Source organism: Anguilla rostrata, chromosome 8 (assembly GCF_018555375.3).
Source record: "Anguilla rostrata isolate EN2019 chromosome 8, ASM1855537v3, whole genome shotgun sequence".
Classification (NCBI taxonomy): domain Eukaryota; kingdom Metazoa; phylum Chordata; class Actinopteri; order Anguilliformes; family Anguillidae; genus Anguilla; species Anguilla rostrata.
The window spans coordinates 27,232,711-27,257,027 of NC_057940.1; the positions used below are offsets into that span (position 1 = coordinate 27,232,711).

Below are 24,317 nucleotides of genomic sequence, written 5' to 3' on the forward strand. Positions count from 1 at the left end.
AGGTGTGAATCTTTATGTATTCAAGGTGTGAATCTTTATGTATTAACCTGAATGCAAGGCTGTTTTTTTGATATAATGTGTATTAAGAATGAACAAAGGCTAGCTCACATAGCCGGGGGACACAACTGTTTCGTTGAAACTGCAAACTTTTTGCTCCCTGTAGAGAGCAGTATGTAGCTGTTGAACATCCTTTCTGATGAGTCGATGGGTCGTGTGTTTATGTTGAGCGAGAAAGGTTAAGAGTATCCCAACAACTTTCAAGGTGGTAGGAGGTAGGAGCAGCTTGGTCGAATTCTATCGTGGCTGTGTGCTTGCTTTTACAGTAAATCGTGGAGTTTCATTCTGACACCGTAGCTTGCAAAAGTCGCAGTGCAGCGGACCTCATACACAATTATGCCATCTGGAAAAGATAGAGACGGCGCCTTTGGAAAACCCTGAACGTCGTCAGCGATGGACAAACAAAAAGGTAGCCCTTTTTGAAATTTCAGTAGCGACGGCTATGTTTGTATGACTTTATTGTAGGTCACCAGAAATTGTGTTTCGGAACTCAGAAGCAGTCTACTAACTATGAAATCCAGAACATACAGGTCGAGAGCACAGGCGGGCTGAGGACTTCAAAGTGAAAAGAACGTAGTTTTTGGTTTCAGTCGATACATGGTATATTGTTTGTTTTTTATGGGTTACTGGAGCGGGCGACCGCAGGAATGAAAACACCTTTGTGACAGCGGTTCAACAAACATGTAGGCTAGTAGATGCGTGTTTGAGTGTGTTCTTTTTCTTATGTTGTTTAAATATCTGCAAAAGGGATGCTAAAAGTGTTTAACAGCTCATTTTGGGTATTCACCACACATTTTCATTTGCTTAGATTGCTTGTTTGTAGGATATAGTCTTGCAGTCTTATACACCACATTACGAGAACTTTTAATATTGTTTTTTGGGCCCTTCCACATGTCTTCAGGAATAAACTTGAAACGTGCTGCACGAAATCGAATATATTAGCCTACAAAACTGCCGACACGCCCCATAATTGTTTCACAACCTTTTATTTAACCCTAATGTTTCGACGTGCTATCCCTTATAATAATCATGTCTGTGCTTTTGCAGTCACATTTAGAAACCTATGTTAGTGTCAGTCTGACTTGAGCCCACCCTGAAATGCCAAAAAGTCTTTTTTTTCCCCCACGAAGTATCGTAGGATGCTTGGAAAGGGTAGGCTACAGCTTTGCTTGAATCCAGTTCATTCTCTTTTTGGAATGATAATGATAATTTCCCTGCATATTTCCAAAAATGTAGTTCAGTGTTAAATATTTAAAGTGTGACTATGGTATTCCAGGCGTGGGATTTATTTTGTTAAGTGTGAAAATCTTTTCGACGTGTGTTTTTGCAGTTTTTATCATTGTAAAGGAATGTATGTAATAGCTTCAGAGCAGTAATCGGAAATACACTCCTTTCTGCCCCCTCCGCCACCACCAAACCTCTAGAGGTTCAGAACTAACGGGATTGTTTATTTAAGAACTAATGAACGGCTGGCCAGATTCAGTTCTTTGTACTGCTGCACGAGAAAAAAGAATCGCGGTGTAAACCAGCACAAGAACAATAAATGCTGACACTATTAATGTTTTTCTTTTTCACCCTGTGAAAGCTAACGCTGTTTGGAAACTAAAATGACATCATGGATAATATTACATCCCAGCAAGGCTTTCCTTTTTTCCTCTGTTAACCAAATAACTTTTTCACTCCAGTCAAGGCTATCAGTTGGCTGCCGTTTCTTTCCCGACATTGATTCCCTGTTGTGAGTTATAGTGGTTTTATCACTGGCTGAACACTTTTGCAATAGCTTTCTAGAGAAACAAGAAAGGGACATCCCAACGCACACACACACACACACACACACCAACTTCTACAACAAAACAAAACATGAATTTAACCTAAGTTCACTTTAAACCACATCTTGCAGCTTGCAGTTGTGTAGCGATGGACTTCGCATCCTCAATTTTGATTTGTCTGGTTTTCTTATGGCTCCTGAATTTGGGCCGCTTCAGTTACGATGCTTCAATGCTTCAGTGTTCACTTGACCAGATTCAGCCTGACTGGATCATTCTTTCAAACAAATTCAGTTCTCTGATTTGCAGTGTATCAGAGACATTGTGTACAGCTTGAAGTCATCAGGTCGATGCCAGAGATGATTTTCGATCACCAGCCCTGTGACCTGGGAATTTCTCCTCCCAGATCTGATCATGTGTATGTATTTTGTGTGACTGTGCCCTGCAAATGTCCTCAAAATTTATAGGGCCTCCTGGGCCATGCCCTGCCCTCAGGAACAGGATGTTATGTGGATGACAAGCTACAGCTCAACATCAAGATCAACATTCCTGATTCAATTTTGGCACAATGCTGCTCAAGATGACATTCATGGGATATGCTGCTATGCAATGGTACTTAAGCTGCATCCTAATCGAAGGTTCTCAGCATAATTTATCCACAGGCATAAACTCATCTAAGCCTGAAACTACCAGCCACAGTGCTGCATCATCGAACAAGAGAATAAAGCGTCACATATTTGCAAAACAACATATACAAAATGACCATTAGGCCAGTTTTCTTCACTTAGATGTTTTATAAGAAACTTATGCGCAAGGAGTGTGCAAAATTGACAAACTAATATGGTATATTAATGGGATTGACTAGTGGTTGTCATATATTTTGCTTGCATGACAGACACTTAAGGGCAGGGTGCCTGAAGTCACATCTTTCAGGACCTATGTTGTTGTCTTTCCCTTCCTCCAGTTGGTTTGCAGAATATCCTTCTCCTCATATGGATGGACTGAATGAAGTGTATTTTGTCCTTTGAGAATTTCCATTGGCTTATTTAGGTCTGCCTGTCCATGGTTCTTGAGTCACTTTATCGATAGTATCTTAGTTAAGGCTGCTGTTGTATATAAAACTAATTATGCTTTATTCCTCAACTTGAAGTTACAAATGTGTGCACATATGAGCCTATTGCGTCTTATACCTTATTAAAAATAATGCAAATGGACTGAGTATTATATTAGCAAAAATAGCATACATTTTCTGGAATGAAGTCATGAAATGGAGACCAACTGTATTCTGTCATTTGAATTAGACTTTGTGCCTCATTTCCTTCAGCCACATACCAGTTATGTTACTCAGCAACTTGCTTTTCATGTGCAGTGTGTTGCTCTCTGACATCAACAGTTCTGTTGTTTTTCTGACCACGTTAAATGAATCACAGTTCCTCAGAACAAATCATGCTTTTGGGATCCTTTTACAGGTTATTCACTGAGGGGTAATGAATATGATTTGGGGATTCCCCTCATAGACTAATGCGACTTAAGTCTTACTCCAGCTGCTGTTTCACCTCTGCTGTCCTGACCGCATCCGTCTGCATACCACTTAGTTCCAGCAGTTCATTTCTGTCAGGCTTGTCTTCCCCCCTGAGTGGGAAGATATAGGATATGGCAGAAAGTGGCAAAACCTTTTACTATTTGAAGTAATGGCTGTAGTTGGAGAATGCCTCTTTTGGCCAGTGTTTCTGAAAACTGAGTGGGCTTCATAAACATTTTCAAAATGTGAAAAATGCCCCCAGCTTCAAACATCAGTTTTTCTAATGAGGAAAATTTAAAAATCCTCCTCTTAAACCCCCCTCCCCCCCTTAAAAAAAAAAGTGATTACTGTATAGTGCTTTGTGTGGAGGACTGGCTTTGCATAGCCATCAATGGGCTCCTTGTGGTTTGTTTTGAAACCATCGGTGACCCTGTTGGGAGCTCAGGAAAGCCAGGTCAGATTTCTCAGTGTTATGAAATGTGAATGGGAGCGGTTGCCAGGTGCTTTGCTCGCCCTCCTCAGATGGCCTTGATGTGTCATTTTCATAATTACAAGGCAGCCGTAATTTATCGTGGTCCTGATTGCATGGTGTGACCTGTGAGGACCAGTCACACTGTTCGTCAAATATCACTGTTTGGGCAAGCAGGCCAAAGAAGCTCACGTGTTTTGAAGGGGATGATTTTCTGTAGTTGGGGATTTCAGTCTCCCTGTTTTCTGGAATTTTAGTAGTTAAGCCATGCTTTTTTCTTTTCTTCAGTCATCATATGAGTTCACTGTCTCATCAGTTCATAATATAACACATTTTACTGTAATTCCATTCTCTGGCCTGGACACTGTTACTTTCAAATTACCATGTGACCACAACTGTGGGTCTGGGATGTATTATATTTCTTTTGATAGAGCAGACTGTGATGCAATTCTCCGAAGACTTGTTTTTAAATTGGTAGAAGCTGTGGTTTTAATTTGGCCCACTTTTTGTTGTGTGAATCTGAATCGTCCCTCAGGATCCAGTGAGATTGCTCTTATTTGGTGAAATTGCAATGCAAGCACCCACACTGGATTAAACCCTGTCATCCTTTCTTATTTCAGAAATGACCTCAGTCATCTAAGGATTAACCTCTTTTTGGGATATGACGACATGTAAACCGTTCATCATGTGATAAGTCGACTGTAACACTGATAAAATATTTTACTCTGAGTTGAAAATTGGAAGACATTCAGACGAGCCAAATATCTTCCTCCTGACGTAGAAAACAGAGGAGGAAACGCTAAAGAGGGAAATGAGGTGAATGGAGTTTATACCCCCTAAGGATGAAATCTTGGGCAGAGTAAGAAGAAACCCTGGTGATCCTCTGAAACGTCTGCAGCTACTAAAAGTGCTACTGTTTGAGCACGGCGCATGATACACACGGCTGTGTCAGAGAAGAAGGTATTCCCAGCCCATAAAAAGGCCAGCTAGTTCAGATAACTGGTCTTTGATATCCATACTTAAAAGCCTCTTCTTTTTTTTTTTTTGTAACTCTTGGTCGTTCTTGACAAGTCGGTATAAAATTGCCATAGAGGCAATTGTGGTTGTAAACTTCTTTTCTTCTTTTCCTTAGCCAAACACTGATGTCTGGTTTGCTGGAATGTTCCTGCTCTGTTTGTTTTCAGCACTGCTCTGCCAAAGCAGTCTTGTCTGAAGGTCAGCGAGAAGCTCACTTAGGTGAGAAAAAAAGCGGTCCATTGAAACATTGGGGTTGCTGAAAACATTATGTTCTCTGCCTATGATTAAAGACAAAGCCAAAACGTAAAGTTTTATGGACAGCGGAAAACCCAGTGCTATACCTGAATACAGATGGTTTTATAAATGGCATATGATCCTCAAAGGTTGGCCCTTTGATCATTTAGATTCCTGGTTTTATTTGATGTAAAATGTATTTGCACTTCAAAGGAGAAGTGTTATCTGTCAGACTCTATAAGGTTCAAATTGCATATTTTGTCCAGGGAAAAATTTGGAGTGTCACAAGGCTTTGCAACGGCATTGTTTTAAATTTTCACAACACTGTTTCAGGAACATTACACATTCCTAACAGCTGCTCAGTTTTGGAATAAATATGAATTTGACCCTTGTCATGACCTAGGAAGTAATCCTGAAGTGTGGAGTCGGAAGATGTATGTGAACAGCCACTAAGCCCCCCAAAGACCTGGAATTAATGGCCTATTGAGAGGCTGCTGATCGGGAAGTATATTATTTGCATGTGCCGTATCTCTGTTCTTTGTTTTTTTAGAATCACAGCTCTGGCTGAGTCACAGTCATGAACACTTCCCCCTCAGATAAAAAAGAACTGTGCTCACTGTAGCCTGTTTCCTTGACTGGCCTCCCAGGTATAAAGTTCTGATGCAGTTTTCAATGGACCACTGCAGATCATAGCAGCAGATCATGGAAGCTTACTATGAGGTAAACAAGTGAGTTGTAAGAGGGTGATGGGAGGTTGCTTAGGCATGTTATAAAGAGATACATTTCTACAGATGAGAGACCGGGGTGATGAGGGAGGAGCCAGTGGTATGTGATGGAGGGGAGAGAGGAAGGTAAAGAAGAGAAAGCACCAGAATGCCAGTCCCTCATGCTGCAAGCAGTCTGTCCATCCATCCGTGCCTTCTGTGGGAATGCAACGACTGTTATTTCCCCCCCATGTGCTGGGGAAGGAACATGAATTATGAAACAAAAACAACAATCGCGCTCTTCAGTGAAACGGGTCTGAGGGCTTCATTCAGCACAGCGTTTCTGTATGGGCATTTCAGGCTATTGGGCGTTCTTTTCATAGAGAAATTTTAAAGGCCATTGAGGACAGCATAACAAGCGACTCGTTTTTTACAGTACAATGTTGTGCCGTACTGAGCAGAAAGCCCTCCCCTTTGTAAACCAAGTAATACACACAGATACTAAGGCTGCCGTACAAAGGCTTTTTGATGTGCTCTCCCACATTCTCCCGCAATCTCTGTTTACCACAGTAGCTAAAGTGGGGCTGTGCTTTCAGTGCATCTATGTAGGCTGAAGAGGTTTAACCAGAAGGGGACCTCTACTCCCCCTCTCCACGTAAGAATGTAGTCATTGCACATTACTGTAATGCTTATTGTTTTCCTGTGGTTTTGCCATACACTCTGTAAGCCAACGCACTCACTCACACACACATGCACACGTGCAAGCATACATTCATTTTCTGAAGGCTCATTGTTTTGGTTGGATGAATGTTGACAGCGTTTAGAGACTTATTTGTGATTGAGTGCGTGTGCGTAAGTTCCCCAAATGAATCCCTTTAAGTGTGAATCTGGGCTAACTTAACTTGTTAAGGAACCATTCACTTACAAAAAAGCATGTTAAATTAACAGTGAATTTTTCCAGAATGTCTGTGGTGTGGCAGAGCACATCTGTATATTTTTCAGAGAACTGCAGTACTGGTGCGCGGCGTCCTTTACAGCCATAATCCTGTCTGTCTTCACCATGTCATTGGAAATGCGACGCGAGATCAAGAAATGTTCTCTGCACTTTCGGTTTGGCAAGGCGCGGTAATTGTGTCAGGAGAAAAAAAATAAACCTGCTTTGGTCACTGATCTTAACTGCCTCCTCACCGCAGATCATCTCTCTCCAGTGCTGAACCGGCTCGTCTCGGACCTGCAGTCCTTTCTGTTGGTCCTGGACAATGAAAACCTCAGCTACATCGCTCAGGCTCAGAAGAAGTCCATTTCGGATTTACTCACCAAGCTGCAGGATGCCCCTGGTAGGTTGTCCCATTCCAGAGAGCCAATTACACAGAGCATGCAAAGTGAAGTCTTCGCTCTGTTTTGTTTCTTTTAATTCTGGGAGCATGTTGTCATTAACTTTTGAAGTGCCGTGATAAATGTTAGTTCTATGTAGATGATGGTAATAGATATGAAAAGAATCATGACCGAATTATAATAAATAATTTGCTTTGACACTGAATATACATATGCAGCACAGTAAAAATACAGTATGGTTCTTGGAGTGCTCAATAGACTGTCACAACAAAATAACCTAACAGTGAGTACAGTGAAAGACTTCTTGCGGATTTGAAATGGAGAAAAAGACTGCATTCATAAAAATCAGGACCCTATAGTGTGTGTGTGCGTTCATGCAGTCGTGTATTTGTGTGCGTGTGTGTGTGGAGCAGGGGGTGTCCTTTACACTAAATAAGACACAGAGAACTGAGAACTAGAGAAGAGCAGTCTGGTGCTGGGCCATAAATCCCGTTATCGTTGTGAAACCCTGGTCTGTTCCAAATGACCTCACATCTGTGACAGCGTGGGGCCCGCACAGCGTCCATCACTGGCCTGTGAGCGCTCGGGGCGCAGACAGGAGGCTTCACAGCACTCCGCTCCAACTGCCGGAGTCATGGGAAGCGTGCGTCTGGCTGACCTTTTCACCACTGTCCATTAAAAAGGCGAGACATTCTCTGCACAGTCGTGCTCCCTGGAAAACAGCTGTTTTAAACATTTATGGGAGAAGAGTTCAGCTCCTTTGGAAGGAGTGTAGAAACTTGAGCAGTCAAAAATTAGGAGAGGAAGTATAAAATATTTTCAATAAAATATTTTCAGGTTAAAAAATGTACATTTTTCCATGATTGGGTTGACTATAGGAACACGGACAGCAGGAGAATTTGGTTGATCCCCATTAAAATGTTTTCAGTAATGTTGAATCTCTCTGCCTCTGTTGTGCGCCAGTGGAAGATGCCGAATACATGATCATGAACTGTCCATCTGGAGCAGCTAACAGCGATCTCAGGGAAAACCAGTCATCAGACACAGGTATGCCTCCACGCTTTGTTAAACGGCTGTCCTCTCCACTCCTCCGTGGAGATTCATGCTCAGATGTTCCTCAGGGGTCAGTCCTCAGTCCCCTAAATAAAGACCACCCTGCGGTTGTGCCCCTGTAGGTGGCCTCCCGGCCAAGGCTGACCTCAATCACGTCCAAGAGCCGCCGTCCTCCGCCTCGGCTGAGTGGCTGCTAAAGGGGGTGAGTCTTTGTCTCCTCCGTACTGGGCGCTGTGGCCTCCTGAGAGGGTGGTTTTACACAAGACCCTTGCCATTTATTGTTAAGCCAGAGGGAAACCGTTTCTATAGGCAGTTACTTGGGGCCTGTTTGATCTATAGGCCTTCTGAGCTGCTGAGACAACGGTGAAAAGGGGCCTAATGACCTGACCTTAGCTTATGAAATCCCCATCTGTTGCATTTGAGCGTGGCAGCGGCTTGTCTCATTATTTGCCTTCCCAGACTACTGGTGACTGAAAAAACAGGATTCAATAGTCCAAGAGTCAATAAATAACCACACACCAGCATGGACAGCCCCAGCTCTCCAAGAGACACGAGCTTTAACACATCTGTCCGTTATGTGTCTATTATCTTGGAGGAAGGAATTTTGCTCTTCAGATGACAAAGAGATTTAGTATAACAAAATGAATGTTGACATTGCATCTGATTCCCTGTAACACTCAAGGAAAATCTGTCTGCAGTTTTATGACCTGGAACTAAACTATGCTATGCTATCTGACTTGCTGTTTACCATTATTAGCTGTACGATAAGCAAATCAAGAAGGAATGAAAACCTCTTGGGATGTCCTTGGAGAAGCCCATTGTACAGACTTGTGATTAAATATCCTTTCTAGCCTTGATAAAATGAGCAACTTGCTGAAAATCAGAATTAGAGTAGGCATGCTTGCCATAAGTAGAACTGATATAAAAAATCAGATGTAGATTAACATGCATGGGCATAAATACTTGTAAGCCTTTATGTACTGGTTTCCAATAACATTTGTTTGTTAGATACTGTCAGCTTATTTGTGGTTATTGCAATTCTTGAGTTTGTTACTGTGTACTTTCAAATGGAATGCAGTTTTTTTTTAAACTGGCTCAATTAATATACTTTTATTAGATCTCATATTTGTTGCGACTCTAGGTACTAGGTCTTTGAATTAGATTTGGCATTTCCTAAATCTAAGGATATTGTATTTCTTTGCATTGCATTTAAATGAAATATTAGTCCATAAAACTCGTACTGAACAAAGGTTGTTGGATCCTTAGTCTGAAGAGTTGACAGATGTTTTGACTGTCTGAAGTACCATATGGTGTGACTGAAAAAAAAAGCATAGTTAAGCTTCAGCTGAGCCAAAACACAGCATATTTCAGAAAAAACTGAAAAATAGGGTCAGTTGTGAAGAACATTGAAATTTAAGGCAAAAACTAGCAGGGTCAGTGCCTGGAGCACAGTCATTGTATCCCACAAATTGTTGTGGGACATAAGAACTAGAGTTGCACAATATGGAAATTCTGGGGCTGATATCAATGACTGATATTTATCTGCTCATGTTGGCTGGAGCAATGCTGAAATCTCCTATTACATCACAGCACAGTTGCAAACTGCCTTTCCTTATCAACGAAACCTTGAGGGATGGGTGAGGGATATTGTGCAGTTGCCCAGTTTCACTTCAGGCATGCGCTAACTGTCTTGTGATGTTTGTAGATGACCTCCCATCACTGTAGACCTGTCACAGGACCATGGGAAAACTCAGATGAGTTTTCTGAAAACTGATGAGTAGTTGCATCAGTGGGCCACCACCACTGTGGGGATTACGACTACCATTTTTCCTTAATCAGATTAAGGAAAGTGTAAAAGATAAAGGAATAGGTAAAGATAAATTTCATAAAGTATAACATTTATGAAATATTGAAAGGCAGGGATGTTATGAGGGCTGTTATGTAATACTATTTATATTAGTAGCAGGCCCATCATTTTTTTTGGTTTCTGAAATTATCACATTTCAGTTTAACTGAATAAAGCATTCTACTTTGAAACATTCAAGTGTTTTTAAAATTAATAGCTCAGTAAATTGGGAAAAAAGACAAATGGTTTTAACACTTTGTAAACAAATGTATGTGTATGACTTTGGCTGCCATTTTGCAAAATGGGGCTTTAAACATTTTGAATGGCTCTTTTTTTTGGGGGGGGGGGGGGGTGCTCTGAGAGTGCGCCTGTGCCACTCTTCCCTCTGCTCCCAGGAACGAGTGGGGTGGTGTGGGAAGGCAATCCAGTTGACAGGGTTTATTTTCAGGGCTGACCCAGAACCTCTCGCCATAATGACAAGGGAGAGCAATGGGCCATACAGTAGCAGCTGACAGGAGCCCTGGCCGCCCCGGCCGAGGGGGCCTCTGATGTGGGCCGCTAATGAGAGGGTCCCCGGGCCTAGCGCGGTTTCTGGAGCCCTGGCCGCACGTCTCTCCGAATGGGTGAAGAGCAGTGCAGCGGGTCGGAGGCCAGAGCCCTGCGTTTAACAAGGCCCTTTAAAGTGGCCAGGAGCAACAACCAGAAATAAACAACAAAAACATTACTCCAGCCCCGAAGCCAGCCATTGTGTACCAGGCTATTCAGTTTCTGCTAACATCATCAGTTAGACGTTTCACTCATGACATATCTGATGTGGTATGTATTGCCAGGGCAGAGATCGCACTTGATTCATATACAACTTGAAAGTCTTGGAATTATTTCACCATGTATGCGAAAGAACTGATTTAGAAACCTGTGGAAACTTATTTTTCTGCTTTGGAGTTACTGTACGTCCTAGTGATGTCATTTCATTGGTTAAAATTGTGAATGAAAGCTGCTGGAATATAGGTCATGTCTGAAAATGGTCTCCTTTTCAAATGTAAAATGGCAGATCTGGCACACAGACATACCGACACTTCCGCCATACCCACTCTACCCACCCTTGTCAGTTTGGTGTCCCACGCTTGGTGCGTCCAAGGAGACGCACCGGAAAGTGCCAGAAACCATCATGGGATTACTAATCACGGATCCTGGAAATCAAAGGCCGGGGAAATGTTTTGAAGGGGCTTGGTATCTGTGAAAGGAAATGTTCTGTTTATGCAGGAGGCCATCTCCACTCCATCAGTATGATGCCGTTGCTCAAGTCAAGATGGAGCCCGGGAGGGGAATTCAATGTTCAGGCAGTAATTATGTCTACGTGATGGAGTGATAGAACACCCACGCACTGGGGGGAAGTCAGACGGCGCGAGGTCACCCCCAAGGGGCCATGAGCTCACTGGTAGCAGCTCTCTGAGCAGTACTAAACCAAACTGGAGTTACTGAGCCACACACACACACACACTCACACACGCTCAAGTTCCTACAACAGAAGCTTTCATAATTTAATAATCTTATCGGGGTGACTTGGATGTTTCTTGAAATGCTGCCAGTGCTAAAGAGGCATTCTGTTTCATTCACTAAAACATTTGCTGCCTCGTGGTTCATTTTGCTGGGGACATGTCATGACAGCATTAGAATGCATATTCCAGTCACACCAAACTATCTTCACCAAAAAAGCTCAACATAAAAGAGGAAAAAATCAAATGTATAAAAATAGATTTTTTTTAAACTGCTAGATCAGTGATTGTGTGGGTGAAAATCTTCACGTTCTTCAAGAGCATTGTAATGGACTGAATTTAGATCCAGGACTGAAGTGTAGTAAATGAAAGCTGGATCTATTAGATGAATACACATGGCAGAGTCAGTAAAGCCGTTGGAGTTGCCGTGGATGAAGAGACATCTTTGTGTGCCCCTGTGCTAATTGCTGCTCTGTCAGGCAGTAGCTGCACGAACGGGCCCCACAGCTGCACTCACTCTCAACTTTATCACTGTTTGTGCAAAACAAAGGCTGCGGTCACCACTTACTCGGGGCCCGTGAAAAAAAGGAGCTTGCTTCTCCCTATAAAGCGCTAAGAATGCGGAATGCACGTTTACAAGCGCAGCGAGCACGTCTCCCACTGCTTCAGCGTGCGAATCGTCCCACGGAATCACGCACGCTCTTCTCTCTCTCCCCCTCTCTCATTCTCTGCATCGGCACGGGGAGGGGGGGGGGGGGAACGGGGGCCCACGACAGCCCCGGAACCCCCCGCCGGCCCACATCCTCCCCGGCCTCCCCCCTGCCCAGGGCTCGGAGGGGTCTCTCGTCCGCAGATAGGAATCTGGATTAAATAGTGTACATGCTGTTCCGTGCCCCCCTACACTCCCCTGTTATGGCTGGATTTGTACGCCCCAAACGCAGCGCTTGAATAACCTTGCTGCCTGACCTCTGTGGTTTCAAAGATAATTCTGTTTAAACAAAGGATGTAAAAGAAAATGAACAAAAGAGAAGGAAAAGGAAAAACAGGATGAAAGAACTCCAGAAGAAAACCAATTTATTTGGATATCAAACTTTGCAAAACGATTTTAAACCATATTTGTTATTTTACGGGAGAGTAGAGTATAAACTTATATCATATTGACTCATATTCTGCTCATACCATGCCACAACCAATGCTAAGCATTCAGTTATTCTTTTCTCACTTTCCTCCTTGATTATGTATCTTCTCAGCATGTATTCAAGCCCTTACTGACACAGCATGCCTCTGGTGCTTATACAGTATTTTCTTGTGCTTACGACTGAGATCATGTTAATAAAAGAATGCGTAGCCTCATTTCAACGCTGTATCAATGTCTCACACCCACTGATTCTCACACCCCAGCCTCCTAGTTTCTTAGTTCCAGTATGCCTCCCAGGGCCAAGTAGGTGGTTTGGTTGGGTTCCCTGAGATGGATGCAGTGATTTCACTGCAGTCTGGAGGCATTGTTGCCCCTTCCATGCCTCCAGTTTTTCTCTTTTTAGTCCTTCCATAGTCTGACCTTTGGAAGGATAAAAATTCCTTCTTTCCAGTAAACCCAATGGTTTTGTGCATTGGTTTCAAGACTCCAAAATAATGGTCAGTTCTTAGAACTTGACTCTAGTAAATTTACTTCTATATATAGTTGACTTCCACAGAATGGTATGTAAAATTATATTTAATATTTATTTTGGAAGAAAGAAATGAGAAGAAAAGGAAAGAAGAGGAATTGTGTCTGACAATAAAGTTACGCCTTTACTGTTCTCCTTTATAGCTACCAGTTCCATTTGTGTGTGTGTGTGTGTCTGTACAGTGCAGTGTACCAAAAAGTAGGACAGGCATTGCATCAGCATTTATTTCCTTTCTCACAAAGTTGCAAATGTTTTCAATTTTGTTTAGTGTTAGAATAAAACAATGGATAATGTTTGTGTGGAAAGCTTCATAATGAGCTTCTTTCTAGACCATTCTGTAATGAATGAGCTAAGACAGGCCATAATTATGCGGTCCTGGTGTGTGGTGAGAACAGTTGTATGACATCTCCATCTCTCTGGTCCAGAGCCTGGGTCCCATGGTACCCCCTGACCCCTCAGAAGATGAGGATTGCTATGAAGAGGCAGAACCCTTTCTTCCAGGCAGCCAGCCCACAGGTACACTACTCAAGTCATTATGTAATGGACTCAATTTGTGATAGTCAGCTTTTTCTGAAAATAAACTGCTTTTGTTTGTTTTCCAGACACAGTGGACTCAGACAGCAGTCACTACGAGTCATACGGTGAGGAGGATGACTTTGTGAAGGATCGGGCTCACTACATCCAGTGGACCGCCTCCCAGCCCTGTCTACGCCCCCTCCCGGAGTCACGTATCTGTGGCTACCTCTGGAGGAAGAAGTGGCTGGGCCAGTGGACCAAGCAGCTCTTCATCATCCGCAACCATCTCCTCCTGGTAAAGCCATCCGCTTCCCCTCCTCCATGTCAGCCACAGCCTGGTATCATTGGTGGGGAATTATCTGCTGGCTCGCACTGCTGTACAGTGGGAGCTTTCATGGTAGTTCTAGTGATGTTTCTCTGCATGCATTTTGAATGGAAGTGTTGACATTTTAAACGCTGTGTTTGCTGTAATTTCCACAATATTTCCTGCATTTTCTAGAGAGTTCTTCTAGCTGTAGCACATTTAGGGCAGCACATGTCTGCCCCTGGCTATATGCTTGGGCCTACCACAGATCTGTGTGACTCACCAGTAGTTTCTGGTGGTGATTTATTCTCTGAGGTTTGGGAACAGATACCAACCATAATTCTCTGTACTCTGGCCTCTTCACTCCAGTGACCAAATTCATGTTTCTTGTGGTCCCCTTTCTCAATTATTCTCTTATTAAATCCCTAGGCTTTGTCAGGTCATGAGGTCACCCACTCAATGTGTGACAGTTTCTGTCTGGCTTGTCTGTCATTATTGATTAGTTACACTGGGAGTTAGCCGACTAATTACGACATATAAAGGATCCTCAGCTGGGTTGTTGTATAGTTATTGGTTATGATTTTAAACAGACAATGCAAAACATTGAGCAGTTCCCAAACGACCTTCCCAAATGCCTTGGTAGCTGTAATTAAGCAATTTAAATACATTTTTAAATGCTTGGAAAAATAGACACATTACCAAATAGAGTATTACAGCTGGTCATGTACCTATATCAACAAATGAACCAAACCAAAAGAAATGTCATCACCACAATGTTTGGTGGTCAGTTAATGCTAAACTTGTGCAGGACATTTTGCTGTGTGTATATTCAAGAAAATATAAAAAAGAAAAGGCAAGGAATATCCCACCTGGCTTTTGTAAAGATAGCTAAATGAAGCCATATGTGGCTTTTTACAAGGCTTTCAGCTTGTAGATCACTCTCATTGCTGCCAAACTAGACACCCTGTTTCGATTATATAATGTGAATCATAAAGACCCAGGCTTCCATATCATCTAAAACTACTAAATTTAAAATTAAAGGCGCATTATTTGGTTGCATTTTTAAAATTTACATTCCAGTTAATAAATACATCTCTGGAAAGTGGAAATGTGTTATACATTTTTGACAGATATCGTGGTTATTTTATAATATTTTCAAGGCAAAAATCCTGCATATTAAGCCTTTAAATGGCAGTGTCCGTAATATTTGTAGGCCTGTGCAGCCAGTGCAGCATCATTCATCTGACCAAAAGGCTCTTTAACTTGGTGGAGTTGTGGCTGATTATAGCTTCCTATTAGACAGCTGATTGGCCCTCTCTCCTTCATCCCAGTGCTACAAGTGCGCTAAGGACCTGCACCCGCTGCTTGAGGTGAGCCTGAAGGGCTGCCATGTGGTCTACAAGTCAAAGCACAGCAAGAAGATGCAGCACGAACTGAAGGTGGTTGCCAGTTCTGACACGGTGGTCATGGGGTTTCAGAACTGCCAGCAGGCCGAGGAGTGGCGTAAGGTTTGGAGGTGTTTATGATGACATCACAGCAGAGAGAGAATGAGAGCGAGAGAGTGTGTGAAAGAGAGAGGGAGTGAGAGTGAGACAGAAAGAGAGTGAGTGAGTGAGCGTGTGAAAGAGAGAGGGAATGAGAATGAGACGCAGAGAGAGATAACAAGGGTGTGGTTTGAATGAGGTTAGAATTCCTATAAATATTGGTTTTAAATGCAGTAATCACTTTTAGGTCTTGCTGATTTATGACGTCAAACTTCTGTCTGTTTGCCAAGATAATTGAAGAGGTAAGCGGCTCCTCCTACTATGAGAAGGAATCCCACAGCTCCTCATCGTTACTCAAGTGTGACAGGCAGGACTCTTGCAGGGTAAGCACTGCTCCCCCATCGGTATTCTCAGGGCTTTTTGCTGCAAAGGCAAAGGCCAGTGCCAAAGACATAGTAAAATTCATAGGTTTAATGGTCCATTCTTGTCATAATTTTCATGTGTTCTTACATTATTCTTGAATTTATATGTTCTTATCCTTGTTCTACTGCCATTGTGCTCTTCAATTCAAAAACGCTTGTGTGTTTTTCTCCCAAACGTGTGTGGTGCTGTGTTCGCTTGGTGTTACAACAACTTTGTTTTTTTCTGTTCCAGTCAAGTACTGTCCTTCATTCAGACTCGGATGAAGACAAGCTGTCTGGTCTGCCTTCTGCCCTTAGCAGTGTAGAAATTAAGGATAAGGATAAGGGTAAGAACTGCCCCTGACTAAACCCCATCCCCCTATTTAAACTTATCAGATGGTATCTTATGTTACAGATCCTGAACTGACCTCTTAGCTGCTAATAATAGCACAACCTGACATTGGTAAACAAGGAATTCTCAATGGAGAATGGTTCTGTTGTGGCTAAATGGAACTACTAAAATAGGGGTGCATTGTTTAGTTGAGGTTTTACATTTTACAAGTAATTAATTGCCTCACTCAAGGAGTGAAAACACACTCCCCAAAAATTGCTGTGAATGGTGCTGCCCTGTATTTTTAGTGACTGATTGTCTCCCTATATATACAGTAATTTTCTCCCAATATATACAGTACCAGTGACTGGTTCTCTCCCCATATATACAGTGTAGTCCATTAGTATTTGGAAATATGGACTGCACTGTGTATGTGTATAATATATAATGTATATTATAATACAAGTAGAGGTACTCTACCACATAATATATAAATTACATGAACGGGTTAAGTAAATACATGTTTAACAACCACAGCCAGTCTAGCTGTGTGGCAGCTGTTGACTGGGACCCTGTTGTTTGTCGGGTTGCCAGGTCTCCTGAACGTGCTGATGAACTGCCAGTGGCAGAGCCTGTGGTGCCAGGTGGAGGACGGGGTGCTGAAGATGTTCCGGGACGAGGTGTGTGAGGAGAGCCCCCAGTACAGCGTGCAGCTGCGGGGCTGCGAGGTGCGGCCCGGACCCAACACGGCCCAGGCCTACCGCATCACTGTCACGCAACACGGCGACCAGGTGGCGGTGCTGGAGGTAAGGGCTCACCCCAGCCCAGGTCAGGGCCCAAGTGCCATCAGAGCATGTCCGCACTCACACCATTCACACCAGCCTGTTCATTAACACCTATTTTAGCTGAGATTTGTGTGGATTGTATGGCAAATAAGCAACCCAAAGCCACTGTTTGTTTCAGAGTTAAATTGGCTAATAAATCGGAAATAAAAATTGTAAAGGGCTGTGTTGAACAGTTAGGTGTTGCATATTCTCTCAAAAACACAAGTCTTATTTCTCATTCAGAGGCCTGTATCACACATTGTGTCTATCTGTGCCAGACATTACATATGAAGTTTTAAATTTAAGTCAAACAGGCTGGTAAGGAGCAGAGTACACGTGGGGCATTGTGCGTCCTGTGAGGCCATTCTCTTTGCGCAAAGGGACCGACAGCCTGTGTTTGTGTTTTCATGCAGGCCAGTTGTGCAGATGAGAAAGAGCGCTGGGTCCAGCTCCTGCAGGACGGGAGCGCGAGTCAAGCTGATCCTCTGTACGAGCGGCTGGACACCACACTGGACACCCGGACTGAGGGAGGGCTCAGGTAACAGACACGCTCTGGCGCATCCCCACAAAAATCCTTAATGTCCCCATCACTGTCTCTCAAGTCTCTATACTTTGTTGACAATCCCTTAACTCTAGAGATCTTGTTATGGTGTTTCCATCGACAACACAAATTCATCCTTTGTATTCTGTCACCTTAATTACCCCATTGTTCATGTTCCAATTTCCACATTAGAGGGAATCCCTTGATATTTGAGGTTTAAAGTAGTCAGAAGTGGTTCTGGAGCTATAATTCTGTCAGTTTAGATGGGGATGAGAATACTTTTTTCCACACATAAATTGCTTTAAACCTGAGTAAAAAGCACTGTTACTGAATGTTATCCATGTCCCATCCATCAAACAATGGTTGTTTTTTTCTGGTCTCGTAGTGGTCTTATGGCACGCAGGTTCCCAACCTCCAACATGTACATAGATGACCCCTTCCACCAGCTGTGTGGAGCAAGCCATTCCCAGCCCATCTACTCCAACTCTTCCATTATGGATGACATGGTACGTCCCAGCCTGAGTGTGGGCAGAGTCTGTGTTCACAGTGAAGTAATGACACGCAGGGTTTTGAGCCCTATACTACAGAAAAGAGACCAAGTTCTTCGGATCCTGTTGACCTCTAATGGAGGGCTGGAAAGTCGTAAATAGATGTCACCACTGGTACTATATGCCATCTAAAGTTTAACTGTGAGTGTCCTTCCAGGGCTCCAGATTGGATGCCTACTCAAGGTGGGAAAGAGACAGGGAAGGTGGGATTTCAGGCAAAAGAAAGCTATTCAGCCATTTTTGTTTATGTTCACTTGTCACATTTCCCCAATCTATTGGTTTTTTTTCTTTCAGTTCCAGAAGTCTCAAAATGCTTCCAAGGACGATTCCGTGATTTCCAAAGAAGTCTACTGCAACAACGAAGTTTTTGGCAACCACAGTGAGTCCATTTCACACACTCTGGACCTGGAATATTGTTCTGTAATTACTCCAGCAGCTTTTGTTTATCATGTTTTCAAAGTGGGGTAGTCATTCTGACTGAAGAAAAGGGCTTTTACTATTAGCTCTTCAAAGAGACACACTATGGCTTCTTAGTGTCCCATTGGCAAAGCTACGTGATTCAAGTGATGGCGTGTAGGCCAGTTATCACTACCCTAAGTCGGGGCTATACCTTAAGCTGGCAGTGACACAGTGGTGAGATACAGTTGGTTTTGTCTGGCCAAAGCAAAGTGAGCTTGAACTATGGGGTCCTTGTGTAAATATTGTGTCATTGCCTTCTAGTGACTCACAAAGTGACAGCCAGTTCCAAATGTGGGTGTTGCTGTGTGGCGTCAAGTGTGAAAATTAGCTATTTGCTCTGTGTGAGTGTATTGAAGAAGGGGACATGCTTCCCTCTGTGTTTCCTGTTGGGAGGTGGGTGGTTGAGAGTAAATATTGGGAAAGGACAGTTATTGATTCCAAACTTTGAGGTGAAAAAAGAGGGGATGGGGGAAACAGATAGAGTATTGTTGTGTTCCAAAAACACTTTGTGTGAGCATAAATCACATTTTAAACTAAATTAATGAGATAAAGAGGTCTGTATTGAAGCAGAGAAGAATTTTTGATGTTCAGTGCAAAACATATGATTAGTGAAGAATTTGTGGCTCGACTATGGCTATTAGCATCCTTACGCATGGAGGTTTTTTTTCTGCAAAACGGAAACAATTCTGCAACATCTGGTTTTAATTTAGTTTGCACACAATCTAGCTGTGTGGACAGTGTCTAATAATTATATGGTGGTTATTACGGATTCTGTAAGCAAATTCTGCAAGACTTTCCATCGAGTCCATGTTCATGTCTTGTTGTGTATCAGTTACAGCAATGAGATTTTTCACAAGCTTTATTTTATTTTATGCAGTCTGCAAACTCAGCAGCGCAGGCTTATTTCAGAATATTTGGTTGTGTCATAATGTACATTTGGAAAAAAATATAAAATTATTAAATTAGGTATATGAGTCATGAGAAAGTAGGATTTACATGGACATGCCATTCATATCTAAATTCATGGGGATTGCAGAATCATTATGTCCATTTCCATGATGATGAAAATCCAGTGATTCACTGATGATTAATCCTTTCCTGCTGAAACGGTGAAGACAAGCAAATGCGGTGGAAAGCAGAGGACTCTGCAGTAGTGCAAATAAGGTTACAGTGTGCTGTTAAGCACTAAACCGGCTGCGGGACCTCAGAGATGAGGAGGAAAACGCTCCCATGTGCTCTCAGTATGGAAGGGCCTGGTGGTTAGCTGTCATTTTTGGTGGTTTAGTTGTGGCAGAGGGATGTAGCTTTGTGGCGGCCAGTCCTTTTAAGGGCCTCTTAAATACACTGCACAATTTTATGTTTTTCTCTGGAGACAGCCTCTATAGGTTGCGTCTTTTAAAAAAAGATTTGAAAACGCGCAGAATGCGGAGGCACTTTCGCGTACGTCCCGGGGTCACAGCTTTCTCACACAACATCAAAACCTTTGATGCGAAACTAATTTGCACTGTAGAGAAGCAGAAAACATCTGCTGAAGTTCTTAGGCTGGTGCTGTGTCACCAAAATTGAATTGAATCTTAATTTGCATTGGTTTGAAGGCCGGGCTGGTTCTCATTAAGAAGTGGCGACGTGTTGCGATGCTTCTGTGTGTGACAGTGTCTGTTGTGCCCAGGCAGGAAAACGACGGGCGACTCTGAGCGCGGGGTTGAGAAGCTGGACCTCGCCGGAAAGAGGAGGGTGCAGCTGAGGGCTGGGTCCGAGATGAACCTGGTGACAGCAGGGAAGCCGGCCAAGCGCACCTCCTTCAGGCAGTCTCTGGCATTCTGCGCAGAGAGGGCACAGGTACAACACCGACCACCTATATTGGAGCTTACAGAAGCCTTCTACAGACATGTACATTTGTGTTACTTTTTTTAGGTTTGGTGTCTGTCAGAGTTGTTTGGCATGGCCTTTATTCTCCTGCTGTACTGACAGCATCACTCATACAGGCAGAGGACAGTGGTCTTCCTTCCTTTCCACAGCCGATGACTGCTCACATAGTATTAGGTTATATATTGGCAGAGGTCGGGGCATTTCAGTGGTGACAGTAATGATGTACTAAATACCGTCCACAGGGAGAGGTTCCTTTTTTCTTCCTCTTCTACGCAGAACATTCCAGCCCTCTTGAGCAGCCGTGTCTCCTTTGAATCCTTGCTTCAGACGGCTACTGGTGACACCCGTCGAAATGTAGTTAGACACTCAGCATATCATTCATCCTTTTCCTATGCAGGGAGCAGAGGCAACCAGATGAGTGAAGAAGCGATCTCTGAGCTTAACTAGAGATAGCTTTCTCAGAAAGAGCTCACACATGGACTGAGAAAAGCATTCTCTTTGAAAAAGACTGGATAGTTTTCCATCATTTGGGGAAAGTGGTTTTTTTCAAATTTAGTCAGAAAATGGTCATGTAACTGTTTCAGTCAAGTTACTGTGCCATGTGTCTCTAAGTCACACATACACACACTACATGGCTGAAAGTATGTGGACACCTGACATCCAATATCTCAAAATTATGGGTATTAATATGGAGTCCAACCGTTGCTGTTATAACAATCTCCAATCTTCTGGGCAGGTTTTATACTAGATATTGGAGCATTGCTGCAGGGATTTGCCACAATTCAGCCAGAAGATCATTAGTGAGGTTTGCCACTGATTGGGCGATTAGGTTTGGCTCGCAGTTGGCTTTCCAGTTGATCCCAAAGGTGTTGATCCCAAATGATGGCGATAACATCACAAATAAGATCTGGTCCGAATGAACACCCAGAGCTCAGTTCTGTAAAAATGCTTTCCAATTACTTGTGTACATTTTTTTATAATATCCGCAGTTCTGGCACAACAAAGCTAATTAGAAGGTGCATGATACTGTACAGTGCCCCACAGATGACTGTGCCAATAAATATGATCCGCAAGGAGCAAGGAAAAAAGGGAACGCTTGGGAGAATCGCAAATATAATAATCGTGGGGTGGGATCTGTTGCACATGTTTTACAGGAAACCCATCAAAAGCAAAGCCAAAACCCCAAACTTGAAATTTTATTCCAAGAATTTTCCCTGTAGTCGGGCCCCAGTGACACAAATCTCCTGTGCAGCGAACACACTTCTGCTCTTTTCTCTTCCATGCTGAAAAATTATGAATCGCTTTGAAAATGTGGCTCTCAGACGACACAAATGAACACAAATGCCGTTTTTAAAATTAACTAAAATAACTGAAACAAAGTAAATAAATCAATAGGAACCAGGTTACTGCTCATAATTTACATGAATGCTCTCAAAAACCTTTTTTTTTTTTTACTGAATTTTTGTGAGTCAGGTGGCCTGACAGATTTTGTTTGTGGAACAAAATGGTCAATCATTAGCTTCTAGTGTTATTTCAAAAACTTTTTATTATATAATTTAAAAGATTTCCTGATTCGTTCTTTTATTTCAATTGTTACATGCTTACATGAAAGGGGAGTTCATATGTGTAAATATATATGCTTTCTATACATTTATGAATAAATCCTTGGAATCTATGGAAAATATGTAATATATGTAAACTGCTGCTGCAATAAACAATACTTTTTTATTAACTTAGTAACTAATTGGTGTAGATATACTGATTGAATGAATTACTCAATTATTCAATCTACACTGCAATAAAATTGAGATGTTGGAAATGTACTTAATGCAGTCTGTTTTTGGAACAGAAAGGTACTGACACTAATAACTTTTCATTAAAAATGAAATTTGAGGAACTCAAATGTAATGTAATCCAGTGGTAGTCATGTCTGCATTGCCAATGCGTTGATGTGGTATCTGTTGTGTCTGCACTTGTTTGAGCAAGTTGGAGAATCCGGCTCTGATTGTAAGGTGCAGAGGGGGGTGGATGCTGAGGGAATGAAAGTCAGGACAGACTAAACACAGAATCAACAGCTGTGCTGTTCAGCTTTAATGGAGTGCGTGTCTCTGTTGCTGCCAGCTGGACAAGTCACATGGTCACTGTGGGGGTGGGGCTGAGTGTGCTGCTCAGCTGAACCTCACTTTGTCCCCCCTCCCCCTCTGCTTGTGCCCTCAGGGAGGGTTCCTGACTCCCTTGCTGAGAAGGACAGCCTCGGCAAAAAACTCCCTAAAACGAGCTCCATCTGCCCTCTTCATTGAGAAAGGCAAGGTCTTGCAGAAGAGAAAGGTATGAGGTGCCCCTGGATGACATTGAGAGACCAGCTTCATATAATAACTTAGAGAAACCATCGATTAATGCCAAGTCCTATCAAATGGAATATTCATTTGATGGCAGTAATCTATAGTTAATTATCAGTATCCTTCTCTGATAATTGGTGTAATAAATTGGGGTTCTTGGTTTTCAAAGGGAAATTGATAGCTATTTAAACCATTCTAAACCCTTACCGGCCTGGTGTGTTTATACAGAATATGACCCTCAGAAGTTTCCCTCATATTAGTATTGTTGATTTATTAATGTATTATTTTTAATCAAACATTGTGTTCCTCGCTGTTTGTCATAGCAGGGTAAGCAGCCATTTAAAATGAATCAGTAAACTAGACCTAAAATATAAAAATGCAAAAGACATAAGACCACGGAACAGGGCCCACAGTTGTCAATGTTAAGTATGATGTACTCTTGGTGAACATGATTTGTTGACTGTGAGTTACTGTGTTTTCCTTCCATGTAACAGTGACCTGGGTTCTTGTCTTTTATTGTAGGAATGGGAGACGAAGGCCTCTGCTTAAGACTGGTCAGCCAGTAATCCCACACCTTGTACACATTCCCTTCTTGTATAAGTATATATTGCACTGAATATATTATTACTGTGCATGTGGATCATGCACTTGTTTTTTTTTTTTTTTGTTCCTTTTTGATACTTTTGTATTAATTAAAAACACCTGAATATGTTTTGGACTTTTCCTCTTCTGTTCATTCTTTGTCATTTAAAAATGGTATCCTTCCTGATGGGAAGTGATCTCCCTTACGAATGATGCACTCCCTTTCTCCATTAAAACTACTAATGTTCTCAATGCTGTTTTTCTTTAATTACAATGTTAATATAATTTGGAGTGCTGTGAAAACTAAACACAGAAATTACAAATTGAGGCTTAGATAAGTCTTTCTGGTGCAGTTATTTTCTTGTTTTTTCAAAGCAATGTTTTCTGTAGTCAGTTGCCAGTTGCATACATCAGCCTCTTCGTTTTTAGGCCAGTTCATGGCTTTCATGCACTGTTACGTTCACTAAGTGGCACCTGCAGCAATCCACTGTACTTAAATGTAAAATGTATGAATGGATAGAATGTGATTATCAGGTGCAAATTAATATTTGATATGCGAATCGCCTTTATTTGGCCCCCTGAAATAAAGTTTCTATCATCCAAAGATACCTGTTCTCCACTTAAGAAAGGGCTGCTTCCATAAACGTGTCATTCAAATTGTTTATTAATATTCAGGTTTCCCTTGAGACTACCCTGTGGTATGCTGGTGTAATGTCATCATCAGTTTTCATTTGTGAAGATGCATTGATGAGTGTGGTTGATCTGACAGGCCCATCACCCGCACTAGACATATCCGGCTCTGTCAAGAGGAATAATGACAATGTGTGTATTTCTTCAATAAACAAATGCTGGATGAAGTCATGCAAGTTGTTTGTGGGTTTTGTTTTAATTGATCTTATGTGCATCCGGTGGGCTACAAACCTCAGTCAACTCTAGGCTATGTACAAAAAATA

General features: G+C 42.3%; 1 protein-coding gene across 6 annotated transcripts; it reads left to right on the forward strand.

The window, feature by feature from the left end:
* Positions 1–43: 43 nt before the first annotated feature.
* On the forward strand, positions 44–24,225 carry si:dkey-220o5.5 (actin filament-associated protein 1-like 2). 6 transcript variants are annotated; one of them, XM_064347435.1, is made up of 17 exons: positions 47–466; positions 4,999–5,050; positions 5,469–7,106; positions 8,068–8,151; positions 8,280–8,359; positions 13,592–13,682; positions 13,769–13,977; positions 15,318–15,494; positions 15,761–15,853; positions 16,125–16,218; positions 16,797–17,008; positions 17,440–17,564; positions 17,953–18,073; positions 18,410–18,494; positions 20,244–20,413; positions 22,661–22,771; positions 23,305–24,225. In XM_064347435.1, the coding sequence occupies exons 4-17, from the start codon at positions 8,085–8,087 to the stop codon at positions 23,329–23,331; spliced, it is 1,662 nt and encodes a 553-aa protein (XP_064203505.1). In that variant the 5' UTR covers positions 47–466; positions 4,999–5,050; positions 5,469–7,106; positions 8,068–8,084; the 3' UTR covers positions 23,332–24,225. The 6 variants fall into 6 exon arrangements, with proteins under 6 accessions (XP_064203507.1, XP_064203505.1, XP_064203502.1 ...); XM_064347432.1 differs by lacking the exon at positions 4,999–5,050 and having other exon boundaries at positions 6,963–7,106; XM_064347433.1 differs by lacking the exon at positions 4,999–5,050 and having other exon boundaries at positions 6,978–7,106.
* Positions 24,226–24,317: the final 92 nt, after the last annotated feature.